The sequence below is a fragment of the Schistocerca cancellata genome, chromosome 4 (genome assembly GCF_023864275.1).
Source record: "Schistocerca cancellata isolate TAMUIC-IGC-003103 chromosome 4, iqSchCanc2.1, whole genome shotgun sequence".
In the NCBI taxonomy this organism is placed as follows: domain Eukaryota; kingdom Metazoa; phylum Arthropoda; class Insecta; order Orthoptera; family Acrididae; genus Schistocerca; species Schistocerca cancellata.
Window position 1 is genome coordinate 202,025,360 of NC_064629.1, and position 19,430 is coordinate 202,044,789.

Sequence of the window (19,430 nt, forward strand, 5' to 3'; positions counted from 1 at the left end):
ACTGCTTCCCTTTCATACCCCTTGACTCTTATAACTGCCATCTGGTTTCTGTACAAATTGTAAATAGCCTTTCGCTCCCTGTATTTTATCCCTGCCACCTTCAGAATTTGAAAGAGAGTATTCCAATCAACATTGTCAAAAGCTTTCTCTAAGTCTACAAATGCTAGAAACGTATGTTTCCTTAATTTATTTTCTAAGATAAGTCGTAGGGTCAGTATTGCCTCTTGTGTCCCAATATTTCTACGGAATCCAAACTGATCTTCCCCGAGGTCAGCTTCTATCAGCTTTTTCCATTCCTCTGTAAAGAATTCGCGTTAGTATTTTGCAGCTGTGACTTATTAAACTAATAGTACAGTAATTTTCACATCTGTCAACACCTGCTTTATTTGGGATTGGGATTATTATATTCTTCTTGAAGTCTGAGGGTATTAACATTATCTGTACCATCTTCTTACTGCAAAGAGCAGATGCCATTTTCAAAAAGGTGTCATGGCCACACTGTTGAGACTCACCGATCTTTCAAAGTGCCGCCGTGCAGTTACGCGCGTCCTCTACATGCAGCGCTGTCTGCCAGCCATGCAGCAACAGCGCCACCTAAGCGGCCAGCCAGCCAGCGGCTGCTAGACTCGGACTCAGTTATGATTTGACTGTTAAAATGTACACACGTCTTACTCTGTTTACTTGATCTGTGACGTTCATGTATTGCGCCGTCCTTGAAATATATTTGTTCGACTTGAAGTTATAGCACACACAAAAGCAGCATGGAAGGTTCTTCACAAATCACCATTCACCATCATTTCTACCATCACTGAACAAATCTGTTTCACAATACTAAATGTTATAAGGGGCTGCTTCTGTCTACTCCAAGAAGCTAAATATGAAGTTTACAACACTCAAAATCACACAGTCTGGCAACATTTTAACATAGTCACAATTTCTCTTTGTCTTTCTCTTGTGTTTTATAATGATGTAAGCCATTATTTTTTGCACATACAATCAAGCTAGTCATGCAGTCACTATACCCTGGTATCTTTCAACTTCTATATATTTCTATTATATGTTTATTACCTTATAAATAAATAAAAACTTTTTTTTTAATTTTAAATTCATCGCATTAATGTGATCTTAGTAAATGACTGTTTATAAAATGATACTCTCATATAGCGATCATTTAAAAAAATGATGATCATTCCACTTGGGACCTGTGGAAGGTACATTAGCTTATTTGTTTCAGTTGTAAATATTTGTCAAGTATTATTGTTTTTCTGACATGTTCTACATCCTGGAGGACCTCCTCACTACGGATCAATTGGAATGAAAGTCAATCTAATCTAATCTAATCATCAATCCACTGTGCTGAAATTTTAGGAAGAGTGGATAAATGTTTACAGCTTTGATGACTAACAGAGAACAGGGGTTATTCAGGTGATATACTTCCAGGAAGCAAAGAACTGAAAAACTGGATGTTTAATTTTAATTATGAACAGCTTTTTCCATGTACAGAAGGAAGTGGACTAGAAACATATGTAATCTCATCACATCACAATCACTATGGATGGCATTGTTTATAAACTGTCAATCCTCAATAATTAAAGAAGTAATCAAATTTTAGCTCATGGAAAATTCTGTAGCATTATCACTCTGTTAGGAGTTACACCATCTTTGCATACAGGGCACTGTTCCTGTGATTTCAGCCACTCCAAAATACAGGACCAACAAAACACATGACCACATGGTGTAGCTGATGGACTGGCTAATTCTTCCAAGCATAATGAACAAGTATGTCCTTTAATTCTTTGGATATTAGTAGAATACTGTGTTTTTTCTACTGAATGTGAAAACTCATGTAAAAGTTTTCTATATCCGTGATACAATGCAAGTAATAAGTATGTAACAGATGAAATTAACACTGCTTTGAATACGGTATCTGTGCTGTGATCTTTGATCCAGTGGTGATGAAGAACCTAAAAAAAGAAAAGGAAACAATTAGTTATATAATTTAGCCTTTCACTTAAGATTCACTAAATTCTCAATATTTATAACTAAAATTTTCTTTTCAGAAGTAGTACTTCAAATCTGAGCACTGACTTACATTTGTTTTTTGTGTGTTATTTTACAGTACAATTAATATGACTTATTCTACAAATACAAAAATTTATGCAAACAGGCTACACTGGCTTGTCAATTTAATTTTGCCCTTTCTTTATACAGCCACTATGCATTTTGGAGAAATGTAGCACAATAATTGTTAATTCATTTTAAAATTAATGTAACATGTTGGTCTTGTATATATAATTTTCTAATTTGAAAAAATAAAAATAAATGTACACTGTAATTATACCTCCATAATCAGCTGGATTTATTTTATACTTTACATAGCATGTATGCTGATGTTAGGTTTATGATATTCCGAAAAAAAATTTCATGATATCATACGCTAGAAAATTTAGAAAAGTGTACACATAAAACCAATATCTATGTTATGTTAATTTACAAATAAATTCAGTTGGTGATGTACATGTAATTAACTGCCATTCATAGTGGAAATATAAATGATAAGACAAACACTTGTAGGCTTCATCTACATCGGCATACACACCTCCAGCTACATATGTGTAAGTATTCTGCAAGCCAGCATACAAAGTATGGCAGAGCCTATTTTGTATCACAGTTACTCATCCTCCTTCCTGTACACTTACTAACTGAACATGGAAATAAATGATGGAATGCACAACTACAGAAAAAACTGAAAACGGACAGGTGTCTTCTTCCAGAATTCAGTTTGGAAACAGAGAGCAATGTGAAAGGCAAGGGAACTGAAATGCAAAGAGCAGAAAGCAAAAAATCTGAAGACTGACAAACAAAAGCCAGTATAAAAAGGAAATGTGAATTTTTCAGAGAGAAGGGAAGGGCTCGTGAATAAACGCTTAGAAAAAGAATGCATGTAAACAATCTATACTACTATAGAAAGATAAATCGTCATTTAATATTGTTACCAAAAATCTGAAAAAGTTATTGATTGATTTAGTTCAAATTTTTATGTCATACTCTAATAAACGTTCAGACAGACGTACAGTACAGGTACACATTTTTTAAATATATGTGATATTAGAAATAAATAGATAATAATATAGAAAGAGGACACATCATTAGCAAAAATCTCAAAACGTTTGTGACCGATTTACTTCAAGTTTTTACATGATTTTTAATTTTACTCCCCCCCTCCCTCTCCTAGCTTAAATCAGTTCTGCAGGGACTTCTGGATATTGCAGAGGGAAGTTGTAAAAAAATGACACAAAATTAGTAAAAGGAATCACTCATGGATTCCAAAGTGCTACAAGTAGTCCATCTAGCACAATGACTGTGCATAGGAAGTTAAAAAGAATGGGTTACAATGACTGAGCGAATCCTCATAAGCTGCACATTTCTGTAATCAGTGCTGAGAGTCACTAGAGATGGTGCAAAGAGTGGCATCACAGGACAGCAGATGACTGGAAATGAGTGATTTGGATGGATGAATAGTGCTATATCCTGTGGCAATCAAGTGAAAGGGCTTGCGTTTTGCGAATGCCTGGAGAACATTACATGGCATCAGGTGTAGCGCCAACAGTGAAGTAGAAAGGATGGCATCAGGTGTAGTGCCAACAGTGAAGTAGAAAGGAGGTGACGTTATGGTATGGAGTGATTTTCATGGTTATGGTGTGGTCCCTTATGGCACTTAAGAAGATACTAAATGTGCAAGGATATTAAGACATTTTATAGCATTGTGTACTGTGTACAACAGAGAAACAGTTTGGAGGCGATGAATATTTGCATCAGCATTACAATGCATCCCATCATAAAGCAGAATCTTCAAGGCAATTGTTTGTGGACAGTAGCTGTGGCCGAGCAGTTCCAGGCACTTCAGTCCGGAACCGCGCTGCTGCTATGGTCGCAGGTTCAAATCCTGCCTTGGGCATGGAAGTGTGTGATGTCCTTAGGTCAGTTATGTTTAAGTAGTTCTAAGTCTAGGGAACTGATGACCTCAGATGTTAAGTCTCATAGTGCTTAGAGTCATTTGAACCTTTTTTTCTTTTGTGGACAGTAACATTCCTGAAATAGATTGGCCTGCCCAGAGTCCCAACCTGAACACAACTGAACACCTTCAGTATGAATTAGAGCACTGACCTCACACCAGACCACAGCGTCCAATATCACTACCTTAGTATCCCTGGCAGCCGCAACAGAGTAGTGAGGAAAACTACCATGAACAGCACGTGCAGAGCATCATATGAGCAAAACCACTAATCCAGATGTTTTTTGCTGGATATTGTTACACTGACAAGTAATACTATTGTCAGTCCAGCTGATAAGGCCATCTTATTATTGCCCACCAGCATGTGGTTGTACCAAATCATACAAAATTTGTAGCTCTCTGCCAAGCATGAAAAACTTAACTTTGTGAAACTGTCAGTTGCTCAAGCAGTATTTTTGGCATCAAACTCATGAGGTGTTGGTATGATTGCAGTTTACCAACACCACAACCACACTCGTCAGTTACATGCTACCTGGATCACTAACCTGCAAAGTCTCTCTTGCAAGTCTCAGTTTCAGAGACCTCAATGTACTACCATATACTAACTAGGTAAATGATTGTCCAATTAGCACCCAACTCTGAGGTCTGAGGTCCAAACTAGGGCATTGGCCTTGTCTGATGTTTCCTTAAATAAAGTTGCCCAGATTGCTGAACCACATGAACTTATGGCAATGGCAAGGGACATACTTCCCAACAACTGGCAGGTGGTAAAGTTGGATACATGTGGTAAACAGCCCCTAGTTCCCCAAGAGGTCAGTCAAGTGACCTTTCCTTCCACTGAGCCACTGTATGATGACAGCTTAAACAACTTGAGTGCAATAATGTCTTGGTGCTGACCATCTTCACATGTGGCAAGTTTGGGAGGTATGTGTAAGTTGAAGAGCCACGTTCCTTGCTTGCAACATTTTTCAGTCTCTTTGTCTCACTCCCCTTCTGCATCAGTTTCCATTCAAAGGGCAAATTATCGATCCTGTTCCAATTTTAATTGGTGCATATTAGACAGGACTGTGTGTACATAGATGCCACGTGTGGGTTATGCCAGAAAGTAAGCCATTTCATTTGGCACCAGTTTGTGACAGTTGGGGAGCTGCAGATCAGTCATCAGAGTCCCCACTGCTTTCCCTGGGCTCAGAGACTGTAATATACTCCACAAGCATCATCCCGGTGTATTCTGCTTATGTTGGTCATCAATAGGCAGCTGATTGAGTTCCAAGTAGTCACAGGGAAAATGGTTAGCCTAATTAACTTAGACACGTACAAGCCCTTGAGCTGCCCTGCATTGCAATGACCACTACATCAGTTGGTATCTTATAGTAAACAGTGTATTCCATTGCAAGGGTTATTCTTCATCTCACCGTGTTATAAGAATGTGGAACGGCAACTTATGCTGTTGGTGGTAAAGTAACTGTTGGTGCAAAATATTTTTTTTTTGGCTGGATGCCTTTTCCACTTTTGGGTTGCAGATCATTGACAAAGTCCACTTAGTGTCCCAACCGGTTCCCCTTCCATGATTTGGACTCTTTACTATGGTAGTATGACCAGCTGTTTGAAAATGCCTTGGGTCAGACAAAGTGCCGAGGCCATGTCTCCCTTAAGCTGTCAGTAATACCTAAATTTTGTCACCCCCACTGCATTCCCTTCGCCATTTGTGATAAGGTCATGACCAAGTTGCAGCATGGGTAGGCACTCTGTGTCATTTCTGCTGTTTCGTATAGTGCAGGGGCCACCTCTTTGGTATTGATTCAGAACCCAGACTGCGCCATGCGCCTTTGCAGCAATTTTAAACAATGATCAATGCGCAATGTGTTATGGACTCATGTCCCATTCTGTGTCTGGAGGAGTTGTTGGTGAAGTTGTCAGGGAACCAGCATTTTCCCCATATTGATTTTTGTGCCACATGCCTACATTTCCCACTGGATATGTTTCTCAGCACTTCTTGGTGTTCAACACCCCATTTGGCCTCTACCACTGTTTTCCCTTATCTGTTTGCACTTTGGAGTTTTGTCGGGCCCAGGAATTTATCAAAGGTATTTCAAGCTTCTGATTTAGGAGATCCCTTGTTGTGTCAACTACCTTGATGACATCTGGGTCACAGGTTCCATGTGAAAGGAGCATTTGCGGAATCTACAGATGGTTTTCTAATGCCTTCTGAGGAATGGCCCTTCTTACAAGTTGGAATAATGTAGTCCTTTTGCTGCGAAGGTGTAGTTTTTGGAACATGTGCTTAGCAAATATGGCCTCATCCCTAATAACTAATACGTCAAATTCATAGTCAACCTGCCAGCACCCAAACCAAACCTGAAGGAGCTCCAGTCCTTTTTGAGCAAGATTTCTTATTATGATAAGTTCATTCACCAGCATGTACACATCTGCCATCCCCTTTAACCGACTTCACTAAAAAGGCTCAGATGCATGTGGTCTGCAGACTATAAATGACCTTTTCAGTCTCTCAAACAGTGTTTTTGATCCACTCCCTGTTTTGTATCCTGCCTGGAAGGTGACGCGTGGGTCTGTTCCTGTAAACTGAATGGGTAGGCCGAATATAGGAAGTGAGTAGGAGCAGGAAAAGGTGAAAATCTCTCGGTACTGCTCCTATAAATGGTTTTACTATATCACAATATTAACTGAATACATAATAACGTGAATACCTAACTTTGCACTGAGGAGCACGTATGTGCGAAGCCAGATGTATTAAGTTATACAGTTACAAGTAGTGGTTCGCCCACTATGAAATAAAAACATGTTGCTAGGTCTTCTCCTCAGCATCAAATGGGTAGAATTTGCAGCGGCGCTCCAGAGCTGAAGGGCGCTGGCTAGAGGGTGCTGTCGTCGGTGTCGGTGTCGTAGTGCCAACCTATGAACTTGCACCTATACCGTGGCACACCCTGTTTGGCTCCTTTTACACAAGGTAATCCATTAACAGGGGCCTGTGATGCATTCCAGTGAAGCATTGATGCAGTTCTATCACATCAAAACCCACATGGCACCGAGCAGCCCATCACTTACACATTGAACATGCTTTTAATGGCACAAATAAACTATTTTCAGGTGGAAAACTAGGTGCTGGCTATCATTGTTGATGTTAAAAGTTCCATGTTCTTTTGTATGGAACAAAGTCCCTACCCGTCACTGGCCACAAGCCACTTATTTCATCATTTGGCCTTCGTTTTAAGATAATGGACTGGACTGCCCACTGATTGCAAAGGTGAACACTCTGTCTCAGTAATTATTGTTATGACATTCATTATTGGTCCCCTGCACAGCTAGCCCTATTTGCAGATACCACAGAAAGGTGGAAAAATTAACTACACCATTTTAGGTTGCAGTGCCAGGTAAGGTGCAGTAGTAGTTGTTTGTATGACATAGCATAGAAACTGCAGCCTCTTACAGAATATAAAAAAGTAGAATTTGCAGAGCTGTGTCAATTACTAACACACTACTATGGTCAGCAAATGCACATGGTAACTGCTTGCTTACAGTTCTATCAACATCATAAGCATGGCTCACTGACTTACAGGGGTTAGCATACAGATGTAATTTTGACTTTAAACATTGTAGCACTTCCTAAACTGACTCCATAACTTTGCATCTGGTGGTGCAACTGATGCCAGAAAGGGCAGTACAGATGAAAGCATAAGCATATTCAGATCCTATGTTATATGCAGGAGTTGGAAGAGATGATTGCTGCAATGAAAAATGTGTATCCAGATGAATGGCAGATGGCTACAGTTGCGATATACATAAATAAATTAATAAATGGTAAGATTATGAGTAATATTGGTAGCATTAATAGGGAAAGATACACAAATGGGCGTGTAAGAGAAACTGGGAAATAAAGAAGTCTCTTTTTATTTTGTTTGCGTTGCACATAATGAGAACTGCACATCATTCAGTGTTAGTCCATTGGGTATTTTATATCCCCACAAAATATAAATTGAATTTTATAGGTTATAAAAGTTAGTTGGTTCAGTAACTTCTGCATTTTTATGTAACCAAAGCAATTGTTTTTGATGCAAGTACAGTTTACATGAACAAGCATAAAAAAAATTATATAAGAATTGTTGTTATTTTGTACTCTTCATCTTCTTCATGACCAAAGGGCAAGAGTTTCCTATTATTATTGATAAGTACAAAAGCTGTTTATAAATAACAGAAACATGATTTATATAAGCTCAAAGAAGTACTGAAGTGATGTTTGATATGTTTTCATTGTGCAATGTGTTTTTAATTTTACATTTTTGCGAGGAAATTGCATTTTCTAGTGCTATATGATAAATCTGTAATTTTTTCTTAATTTTAACTACAACATTCTTATGTTTTACATAAAAAAATCAACAACTTCCAAGTAAAACCTGAACTAAACATTGACAGTTTCAATTTCGCTATAAACACTATTTATTTTGAAATAGTGGACAGAAAGATAATGATGTGGAAAAAAAAATATTCTGTAGGTTACATGTCTTTTACTTATGCTCATTCAGCTTCTAGATGGTTCATTGCTCCTGGTTTCTAAGAGAATACAGTATGACACTGATCACACAAGCAATCAAAGAGATCGAAATGAGGTAACAACTGAACGGTATTCAACACACCTAAATGATGACAGCATAAGAATTTTTAATTACATTCCTAAATGCCTAATTACATTCCTAAATGATGACAGCATAAGAATTTTTAATTACATTCTGGAAAATAACAACTGGGGTAGTGAATCAAGAGGTGATGTCAACACAAAGTTTGACTCATTCCTTGAAAGCTACAAACACTGCTTCGATGTTGCCTTTCCTATAAAAAAAGAGTCAAAACTAAACATAAAACCAAAACATGGGTTACACAGGGGATTAGAAAGTCATCAGACACTCTCAGAAAGTTAAATAAATCAGCCAGGAAGAATGTAGCACTGAAAGCACATGTGAAATGTTATAGAAGCCTGTACAAGAAAGTAATAATTGCAGCTAAGAAGCTTGATAATGATTCATATATGTTGAGAAAGGTAACAACAAAATAAAGTCAACTTGGGAGGTAATGAATAAAAATATAGGTAGACACAAAAGAAAAGATAACAGCTTTGTCATTAAAAGTAGGGGTAAAACTGTTAAGGACCCACTTCAGATTGCCAATATATTTAACAAACATTTCACAAATATAGCCATAAATTTAATTAAAACTAAATGCAATTCCGAAAGCAAGGTAAAAATTCCCATGAATGATATGACTATGTTCCTTTATCCAGCAACTGAATCAGAGGTATTAAATGCTATAAATAAGTTAAAAAATAAAACGTCATGTGGGTGTGATGGGATTCCTGACAAAGTCATTAAGCAAAGTGCAAAAAACATAGCCGCACATCTCACTGAAATTATACACTCCTGGAAATGGAAAAAAGAACACATTGACACCGGTGTGTCAGACCCACCATACTTGCTCCGGACACTGCGAGAGGGCTGTACAAGCAATGATCACACGCACGGCACAGCGGACACACCAGGAACCGCGGTGTTGGCCGTCGAATGGCGCTAGCTGCGCAGCATTTGTGCACCGCCGCCATCAGTGTCAGCCAGTTTGCCGTGGCATACAGAGCTCCATCGCAGTCTTTAACACTGGTAGCATGCCGCGACAGCGTGGACGTGAACCGTATGTGCAGTTGACGGACTTTGAGCGAGGGCGTATAGTGGGCATGCGGGAGGCCGGGTGGACGTACCGCCGAATTGCTCAACACGTGGGGCGTGAGGTCTCCACAGCACATCGATGTTGTCGCCAGTGGTCGGCGGAAGGTGCACGTGCCCGTCGACCTGGGACCGGACCGCAGCGACGCACGGATGCACGCCAAGACCGTAGGATCCTACGCAGTGCCGTAGGGGACCGCACCGCCACTTCCCAGCAAATTAGGGACACTGTTGCTCCTGGGGTATCGGCGAGGACCATTCGCAACCGTCTCCATGAAGCTGGGCTACGGTCCCGCACACCGTTAGGCCGTCTTCCGCTCACGCCCCAACATCGTGCAGCCCACCTCTAGTGGTGTCGTGACAGGCGTGAATGGAGGGACGAATGGAGACGTGTCGTCTTCAGCGATGAGAGTCGCTTCTGCCTTGGTGCCAATGATGGTCGTATGCGTGTTTGGCGCCGTGCAGGTGAGCGCCACAATCAGGACTGCATACGACCGAGGCACACAGGGCCAACACCCGGCATCATGGTGTGGGGAGCGATCTCCTACACTGGCCGTACACCACTGGTGATCGTCGAGGGGACACTGAATAGTGCACGGTACATCCAAACCGTCATCGAACCCATCGTTCTACCATTACTAGACCGGCAAGGGAACATTCTGTTCCAACAGGACAATGCACGTCCGCATGTATCCCGTGCCACCCAACGTGCTCTAGAAGGTGTAAGTCAACTACCCTGGCCAGCAAGATCTCCGGATCTGTCCCCCATTGAGCATGTTTGGGACTGGATGAAGCGTCGTCTCACGCGGTCTGCACGTCCAGCACGAACGCTGGTCCAACTGAGGCGCCAGGTGGAAATGGCATGGCAAGCTGTTCCACAGGACTACATCCAGCATCTCTACGATCGTCTCCATGGGAGAATAGCAGCCTGCATTGCTGCGAAAGGTGGATATACACTGTACTAGTGCCGACATTGTGCATGCTCTGTTGCCTGTGTCTATGTGCCTGTGGTTCTGTCAGTGTGATCATGTGATGTATCTGACCCCAGGAATGTGTCAATAAAGTTTCCCCTTCCTGGGACAATGAATTCACGGAGTTCTTATTTCAATTTCCAGGAGTGTAAATGAATCTTTTAAGACGGGTGTTTCCATCAAAACTTAAAATGTCAACTATAAAGCCACTTTACAAGAACGGTGATAAATATGATGTTAGGAACTTTAGGTCTTTATCAATGTTGTCAGGTTTCTCAAAAATAATAGAAAGGATAATGTATCATAGACTATACAAATTTCTTATTATGAATAGAATATTGGTTAATGCGCAAAATGGTTTCCGTAAAAATAAATCAACTGAAACAGCTATCTTCAGTTTTTTGCAACTTGTTCTAAATTCCATAAATAGAAAGGAATTAAATTGTGGATTGTTTTTAGACTTATCAAAGGCCTTTGATGTCATTGACCATAAGTTACTGCTTTGGAAGTTATATGCCTATTGGATACATTGAGTTGCCCACAAATGATATGAATCATATCTGTCGGACAGGTATCAGAAGGTGGAGATAAGCCATGCAGATAGGACATATTCATCAAGATTCGAGAGAGTTTTGTACGGAGTACCCCAGGGATCTGTATTAGGGCCATTACTGTTTTTAATGTTTATCAATGACCTACCAAGTCAACTATCTGAAGCAGAGGCAGTACTGTTTGCTGACGATACAAGTTTGTTTGTTAAAGCAAATAGTGAAGCTGACTTACAGGAAAAAGTCACCTTAACAACAGACAAAGCAGACAGATGGTTTAATGAAAACAGACTCACTGTGAATGCCAAAAAAAAGTGGATCAACTTCAGACATATTACAAATAAAATAAAAACTAACCTTACAGTAGAACTGGATAAGTGTAAGACTGAACAAGCATCATACACTAAATTCTTGGGAGTATGATTTGATGAACACTTAAGATGGGAAAAGCATGTACTATCATTGAACAAAAAATTAAGTCAAACATGTTATATACTTAGAATGCTTAAAAGCTCGTAATATTAAAACAGTGTTATGTGTTTATTTCTCATTCATGCACAGTTTATTAAGATATGGTGTACAGTTTTGGGGGAACAACAGTCTAACAAAACATTCATTTAGACTACAAAAGAAGGCAGTCAAAATAATAAAAGGTATAGGATATAGAGACTTTTGTAGGCATGCTTTCAAAGAATTAAAAATCATGACACTACCATCCTTATACATATATGAAAGCATACGTTTCTTAAAAGAATACGAGGAATTTTCTACATTAAGCAGACAATTTCACAACTACGAAACGAGGAATAGGAATGATTTCCACAGCGAAATTCATAAAACAGCTATCTATCACAAAAATGTACTATACCAACCCAAAATCCTCTACAGTGCTCTCCCCAAAGAACTAAAAATAATACCAAAACTGCACATATTTAAAAGAGAATTAAAAAACATGTTATTGAACAATAGATTTTACAGTATTGAAGAGTTTATGAATCATTGACAATAAAAGCACAGTTAATATTTCCCTGACATAATAAATATGTGTAATTGATCACATTTAAATACTTGCTGTTTCTATGAAAGTGTGAAACAGTGTTAATGTAAGAATGAAAATAATCTTTGATGTGAGAATCACTAGCTTTTTTGTGTATGTTGTTATCCTACTTGTATATTTTTATGTTAATGTTCTTATAGTTCTATTAAAATTGTAATGTCTAAGTGACAAGTAAATTCAATTATAAATTTTCATGTACATGTATTTTAAATTGTAATGTTTACTGACAAGTCCTATGTCATTTTGATGATGTACTACAAGGACACTAATAAATTGAACTGAATTGTACAGGTAACACTGCTATAATTTTAACCCCGGAGTGGGCATACCTATGTATAAAGTGCGCCACCCACAAATAACATTATGTTCTACCATTCCATTGTTGTTTTACAATTGAGGTGCAAGAAAATGACCCACATTCCAAGCTAGCAGCACAAACCCACAATGAGGCAGCTGCCTATGAGATAATTAGTAATCAAATACGAGTTTGACTGGGATCTGATGCAACTGCACTGTTTAATGCTCTGGCTGGGTCATTACTGTGGGAGTGACACTTGTATACAGCAACATAGTGATACAATGAAAGTTTATTTTATTATTGTTTAATTAAAGATTGATTTACTTCATATAAGTTTATTTTATTGTTGTTTAAATAAACTATGATTAAACTGTGATTTTGCTCATACATGTTTATCTTGATGACATAAGACAATTGTTCTTTTTATGTGTGTAGAGTACACTGTGTGCTTGCTTGTGTTATGAAAACTGGCACATCCACTCAAGTGTTAACTGACCAAGACTACTACAAAAAACCACCATACTCTACACTTACTTGTGATAGTCTATGGTAGCCTATGGTAGTTTTGCAACTATTGGAAGTAACAGAAGAGGTTCTCCTACATCATGAGGCCAGACATGGACCACATTGGACTACTCTCAATCTCTGATGAAAGAGTCACTGAGATCACAGTACAGAGCACAATCCCTCTAAAGTGTCACACTTGGACAGCAGTCTCACCCACATTGCTTGTCATTACACTAGAGGTGACAATGAACCTAATTCTTTGCAAATGGATGATCCACTTTATATTTAGCAGCTGTGCACAGCAAAAGATAGCGAATGGTGTTGTGGGTCAACATTCCCGTGTTTCCAATTGAGCCCACAAGCGTGTCAGTGGGCCTACAGCCACACTATATCGTAACAGACTTGGAGATAGTTGGGTGTTGCACGAAGTTTCAATTAGAAATAGGGGCCTGAGCCAGTCTAATTTAGATTCTTGATACTTACCACCAGTTGGAGTGTCCCCTTACAGTGCTCTCAGCGCAAAAATGTATCTTATAGAGGGCAGCAGATTCCCTTGCGGGGACAACTACTAGTCATAGCCAAACACACAAATGCATTATACGAGCTCATGCTTTTGGTAGTAAATTCACAGTTACTGAAAATATTTTTGGCCTAGATGCTTTCATCATTTTTGTATTTGAAGTGGTCAATAAAGTTAACCTTGTGTCTCAGACAGTACAATTTCAAGACTTGGATGCATTACTGCAGCCATTTGACCTACTTTTTTGTAATGAACTGGGTAGAGCCACCAATTCTGAAGCCCATGTAACACTAAAACCATTGGCAGTAACTAAGTTCTGTTGAGTTCACCCCGTGACATTTGCTATGCAAGATGAAGCGACAGCAGAATTTGACAGATGGCAAAGTCTCGGGGTGGCGTCACCAGTTTCATCAAGCCAATGAGCCCCAGTGGTCATGATGCAGAAACCCAATAGCGATGTTAGATTTTTTTGTGATTTCAAGTACACAAATCAATGCATAGAGTGTAACAGATTTTTATCCAACGCTGTGTCCTGAGGAATTGTTGACTAAGTTGGCAGACAGTTAGTATTTTTTCAAAGCTGATTTCAGAGATGCATACTTGCAGTTGCCACTGGACTCTACGTCCTGACAGATTTTAGTACTAAATACTTGTTTTGGGATTTACCAGTCTGATTGCTATTTGGAGTAGCTTCAGCTCCAGGAGTCTTCCAGTGCTTTCTTGAGAAACTTATCACAGACATTCCATGCTGTGTCAATTATTTGGATGACATTTGTGTTACTGGCCCCATAATAAAACAGCATTTGCAAAATTTGTTGGCAGTTTTCAGCAACTGTTAGCCAATGCACTGTGTTTTGAACTTGGAAATTTAGTTTTTTTTGTCCTAGAGTGCAATTCTTAGGGTGTGCTAAATAAGGACAGTATTGTTCCAACAGCACAGCATATTGAGCCAATAGAAAATTTTCCAATTCCTAAGAATGTTAGGAAGCTGCTGTCATTTCTTAGGGAAGGTAAACTGATATACAAAATTCATTCAATGGACTACTCACATTTTCCATCTGCAGAATTAACTTTACAATGTCCGCAGCTCGTGGTTGTGCGGTAGCGTTCTCGCTTCCTGCACCCATGTTCCCGGGTTCGATTACCGGCGGGGTCAGGGATTTTCTCTGCCTCGTGATGACTGGGTGTTGTGTGATGTCCTTAGGTTAGTTAGGTTTAAGTAGTTCTAAGTTCTAGGGGACTGATGACCATAGATGTTAAGTCCCATAGTGCTCAGAGCCATTTGAACCATTTTGAACTTCACAAGAAAAGGGTGTAGTTTGTGTGGTTAGTAGCATGTCACTTGGGATTACAGAAATTGAAGCAACACCACCACTGCACACAATGTTTGGCCACATTCGTTTCAAGTAGACCTTTGACTCTGGCTACTGACAGGTCTCAATATGACACTGGTGCCCTGTTCTCTCACAAAAATCCCAAAGGCTCATAGCACCCTATTGTGTTTGCCTCTAAGAATTTGTGAGCAGCACAGAGGAATTATCCTTGGATTGAGAAAGAGCCACTCATGATTGCATATGGCGCAAAAGAGTTCCATGTTTTCTTGTATGGCAATAAGTTCCATCTCCTTAGAGACCAAAACTGCACATCTCATTATTTCGTCTCCAGGCTAAGATCCAAGCTAAAATACCGCAGTGTTTATGGCACTGGGTACTGTTTCTGAGTAATTATACCTAAGAAATTCACTACAGACCAACCTCACAGCATGTGAATGTGGATGCCTCGTCACACTTACGGGTGGGTCCCAACACCGACTTTAACCAGCAGAAGACAATCTGTATCGTGCTGAACCAGAGCCTTCACAGTATCTTCAATGAATTTCCTTTTGCAGCATGGGAAGTCACAGTGGCCTAACACAGGATCCAATCTTGTGGAAGATCATTACAGCAAGCCAGCAAGAATGGTTGGAGCGTTATCCTGCAGGTCAGACCTAGTGCTCTAGATGTATTTCAAACTTCATGATAGGCTCAGCATTGTAGGTGGGATCCCGCTGCTCACTACAGAAGCTCACAATTGCTGTGTTGTTATTCCACCATCATTTTGATGTTGCATTCTGCAGTTGTTACACACATTCCATTAGGGAATTTGGTATATGAAAGTGCTGGCATGGTGATACATCTATTGGCCAACAATCAATTTGGCCATCGAACACACAATGCATGCCAGTTCATCAGCCTGTGCTGGCAATCAGGCATCCCTGCTTGAGGCATTTTATTCGTGGTCCGTGCCAGAGCACCCATGCAACTATGCCTTTGTAACACTGAGCAACAGACAACACAAATCAGCAAACAAGTTTTTGACCTCCCATCTCTGATGGAGAATTGGTCTGCAGGTGCTTCAAGCTTTGTCCACGATGTCCCAGAGGAGAGTGCCCATGTGGAACACCAGGCTGCGATTCCCGTCACTCCTCATCCCATGACTCACCAACTCCAACACAGACCTGTGAATTGTTGGCCCTACATGCCTTTTAAAGGGGGAGGGATTTGGCATCCCCCCAGCTGTTCACTATCAAGAGTTGGAGTGATCCGCAACTCCACTCTAAGTGATGTGACTGCAGTGCCTCTGGAGTCATAGCATTCCTAGTTCGACTATACAGACTCCGAACCCAGTCGGATAATAGCACGAGCCCAGATACTTGTTTACTCGGCCTATGCTCGCCTGCATAAATGCTGTGAATTCTTCATGATGTTTCACCCTAACAGTCTATGTTCATCCATGGCTGCACTTCAAGATACACTGGTCATCAGTTAGGCTGACACCTAGGTTTTTGCAGTCGCCACACATCGTGGTCCACCATGCTCATCCTGAACATTTTTTGTAGATGCTATCATCTCACTATGAAAGATATAACAGCATTCATTGGAATACCCAATGATAATATTTTATGAGCAATCAACATTTTAAGACCAAACTCGTAACACAAGACCGTCATTTGAATTCAACAGATCCTTAGGAATTGCTTTGTCACCTTCAAGATGTTACTCTGAATCAGTAGCTGCTGCTATGTAAGAGCACATGAACTCCCTAACTTTCGATACCTTGCAGATTTATTGGTTATTTTTCTCTGAATACCATTATATGTAACACAGCTGCTGCAATCTGAAAGATATGACACTTAAATCTACCACATGACTGCACCTTTAGATTGCACGAAACTTGGCATCAGGGTCGTGAGCAAACCTTCAGTTGTGCATGTTTTAAGGAGCTTTTACACACATACAACTCACATCATGTAATTGCCTTATGCACCAAACACATACAGATTTAATAAACAATGTGCACAGTTCACATTGTGCACAGCTAGCCCTTGCCACTCAACTATAAGCTTATGTCAGTGCCAGCACATGGTAGCGCACTGTGGCAGACATTTATCCCTATACAGTCAGCATAAATCTTGCTAGATGAAAGCAAACTCCTCAGATATGCTAATTATCTCACTATATACTGCAGCAAAATTAGATCGGACATTGTACTGTATGTATTGTATGTTAACCGGGGGCTTAGAAATGGCGGAGAGGCTCCATCCCCGCCACAGCCACAGTGGTCCACAACCCACGACGACTACCACAGTCCACTTCACCCCACACCAAACCCAGGGTTACTGTGCGGTTTGGCTCCTGGTGGACCCCCCCTAGGGAACGTCTCACACCAGACGAGTGTAAACCCTATGTTTGCGTGGTAGAGTAATGGTGGTGTACGCATACGTGGAGAACTTGTTTTGCACCAATCGTCGACATAGTGCAGCTGAGGCGGAATAAGGGGAACCAGCCCACATTCGCCATGGCAGATGGAAAACTGCCTAAAAACCATCCACAGACTGGCCGGCTCACCGCACCTTGATACAAGTCCACCTGACGGATTCGTGCCGGGGACCAGGCACTCTTTCCCACCCGGAAAGCCATGCGTTAAACCGCACGGCCAACCGGGTGGGCTAGATCGGACATAGTATATGTTAAAGTTGTACTGACAGTAAACCTATTTTGTGGGTTTCTGAATGAATTATAGTATATTAATTTGTGAATTTTATCATACAGTAATTCATTTTAGGTGCTGAGAATCATAAAGGCCTCAAGCACATCACTGTCAGCTGTGAGATTGTAGCGTTTATTCATACTTCTGGAATCTGTTGATCTTGTGGTGAGTTAGGTTTATCTGTGCTGTAAATCTACATTGTATACATGAAAGTACATGAAAATTTGCATCACTGGTTTCTCTGGTATTTACTTATATGTGGTTGACGGCAGTGTGCTTCAGGCCCTTATGGATTCCAGTATCTCATTTGTATTCTAGTCAAGTGACCATGTTGGTAAACATTACTACTTGAGTTTAATCATTTCCACAAATACCACTCTGTGTTTGGAGAAGGTTGTTTACTGTGTGGAAATTGTCTTTCATGTGCTGTGTAAACACTGTGTGCGAACAGTACTATGTTGCCTATGAAAACAAAACTTAATTCTTTAATGATGTCACACAATAATTATTTCAATTTGTTTCTGTCATGAGGTCACAAAAACCTTATATTCATTTTAAATACATGTACATGTTATCTATCTATACCAAAACAAGAGGCTGGCAAATGCACTTCAAATAATTGTGTAAATGTGTACCACTTTCCTCTATAAAGGAGGATGTTATCTGTTCAGAGAAGAGCTATTCAGAGTTAATCCATCATTACCCATAAGTAAGAGCACTACATAAAATACTACAAAAGGGGCCAATAAGATATGTAGATGACATTCTAACAGCTACATGGCTGTAGAAAGAATACTATGAACTACTATAGAACATGCTTTAGACATTAAAAGAGGATATGTACAAAGTTTTCAGAAAGTACATTTATGAAATTAGAGTTTCTTTTTCCCTTGAAACATCTAATTAATTAAGAAATTTGGCCTAATATTTAAAAAAAAAGTAAGAAAAAGCATCCAAATAGTACAGACAGTTTGTATGAAATACAAACTTCCAAGGATAAAGGAAATGAGCAAGTGTATCGGCTTCAGATATGGAATCCTGATTCTGAAACAACAGAGCTGAAAGTCATGAAGCAAAACATATTACAAGTATCTCTTTCAGTATAATATAAGAACCTATGAATTACTATTTGTGTGATGTATTAAAATGATTTACCACTGCATAGTCGCTAACAATGTGGGTTAGACAAGCCTAAGCAACGTGTAAGGACATAATACATGAGGTGAGAATGGGAAACCTGTCAAATTGCAGTGTGTGTTTTGCAAGTTGAAATATGAAACTGTTCAGCTGTAGAGAAATAGCAATGTAACCTCTTACAGAGTTAGCCAATGTGACTTTCTTGCATAGACAAGAAAATGGAGATAGTGTGGAAGCTGACAGCTCATAGCTGGCCAACTACCCATGTATGAGACATCCTGCACACATCATATTTCCAAGTATTTTCCAATGATTAAGGAAAACAGAGAAAGTGGTACAACAACATAATGATCACGGATGACAACACACTATGCAGTAGCCACCAGGAAGATCACGGGAGGCGCACATCAGCACGGCATGTCACGGACAGTAGTTGCCGCAAGTAAAGTCCCGTCCACCAGAGGGCATGCGAGAATTTGGCCACGCCCTCTGCCGGGGGAACAACAACAACTCAGGCAGCACAAGCCGTGTCCAGCCAGTTTCACATTGGGCATGCCTAGCAGACAGTTCCCGGTGTACACTATGTGAAGTGCAATGGACAACGTGAATCGTGTTAATACAC

At 40.0% G+C, this 19,430-nt stretch overlaps 1 protein-coding gene across 5 annotated transcripts in view; it reads right to left on the bottom strand.

Moving 5' to 3' along the window:
* Positions 1 to 1,430: 1,430 nt before the first annotated feature.
* LOC126184591 (peroxisome biogenesis factor 10-like) overlaps positions 1,431 to 19,430 on the bottom strand; it is a 121,589-nt gene continuing 103,589 nt past the window's right edge. For 4 of the 5 annotated variants that reach the window (XM_049927030.1, XM_049927031.1, XM_049927029.1 and 1 more), the window contains exon 5: positions 1,431 to 1,964. In XM_049927030.1, the coding sequence (XP_049782987.1) occupies positions 1,614 to 1,964 (351 nt within the window). In that variant the 3' untranslated portion in view covers positions 1,431 to 1,613. The remainder of the gene's footprint in view (positions 1,965 to 19,430) is intronic. The other variant, XM_049927028.1, reaches the window with a different exon arrangement.